The following is an 891-nucleotide window of genomic DNA, read 5'->3' on the forward strand; positions in this document are numbered from 1 at the left end:
CCACCTCCTGTTGAAGCAGCTTCACATCTTTCTCTCTGTCCTGGATTCTCTGATGGATTTGTTGTCGACTCTCCCGGAGCTCCTTCTTTTTATCAGCCCTTTCTGCTTTAGCTGAAACCATTTCATGGCCTTTATGTTCCTCCATAGCACAGAGATAACAGATACACTGCTGATCAGTACGACAGAAGATCTTCATCACCTCATAGTGACGAGAGCAGATGTTCTGCTGGAGGTTCTTAGAGGGATTCACCAGCTTGTGATTCTGTAAAGGTGGAGCATTGTAGTGAGGTTGGAGGTGATTCTTGCAATAAGAAACCAAACAAACCAGACACGACTTGACAGCTTTCCTCTTCCTCCCAGTGCAGACATCACAGGCCACATCTTCAGGTCCAGCATAGCAGTGATCAGCTGGAGCAGCTTGGAGTCCAGTCTTCTTCAGATCCTCCACCAACTCAGCTAACATGAAGTTTTTCTCCAGGACAGGTCTCGGTATGAACTCTCTCCTGCACTGAGGGCAGCTGTGGATCATCATCTGATATTCTCCATCCCAGTAGCAATTAATGCAGTTCTTACAGTAGTTGTGTCCACAGGGAATAGTCACCGGATCCTTCAGTAGATCCAAACAAATTGAACAAGAAAAGTTACTTTGGTCTAGTTGAACTATTCTCTGCTCCATTTCAGCTCTCAGTAACAATGACCCTGACCTAAACGTGTTCCTGCAGTGAATGAGGCTTGAACACATATCTCCGTTGGGATCAACGGAGATATGTGTTGGAGTACGGCAAGCCATTTTATCATACATTTGGTTTTGTCTGACTATCCGTAACCACATTCTAGATATTTTAAAATATCTGTATTTACCTTCTGACTAGTAAGAATAATAATTCAAGA

At 43.9% G+C, this 891-nt stretch overlaps 1 protein-coding gene across 1 annotated transcript in view; it reads right to left on the reverse strand.

The window, feature by feature from the left end:
* Positions 1 to 689, reverse strand: part of LOC107834168 (E3 ubiquitin/ISG15 ligase TRIM25-like) — a 1,474-nt gene extending 785 nt beyond the window's left edge. The window contains exon 1 of the mRNA XM_016664999.1: positions 5 to 689. Within this exon, the coding sequence (XP_016520485.1) occupies positions 5 to 676 (672 nt within the window). The 5' untranslated portion in view covers positions 677 to 689. The remainder of the gene's footprint in view (positions 1 to 4) is intronic.
* Positions 690 to 891: the final 202 nt, after the last annotated feature.

The sequence above is a fragment of the Poecilia formosa genome, unplaced genomic scaffold (genome assembly GCF_000485575.1).
Source record: "Poecilia formosa unplaced genomic scaffold, Poecilia_formosa-5.1.2 Scaffold537, whole genome shotgun sequence".
In the NCBI taxonomy this organism is placed as follows: Eukaryota; Metazoa; Chordata; class Actinopteri; order Cyprinodontiformes; family Poeciliidae; genus Poecilia; species Poecilia formosa.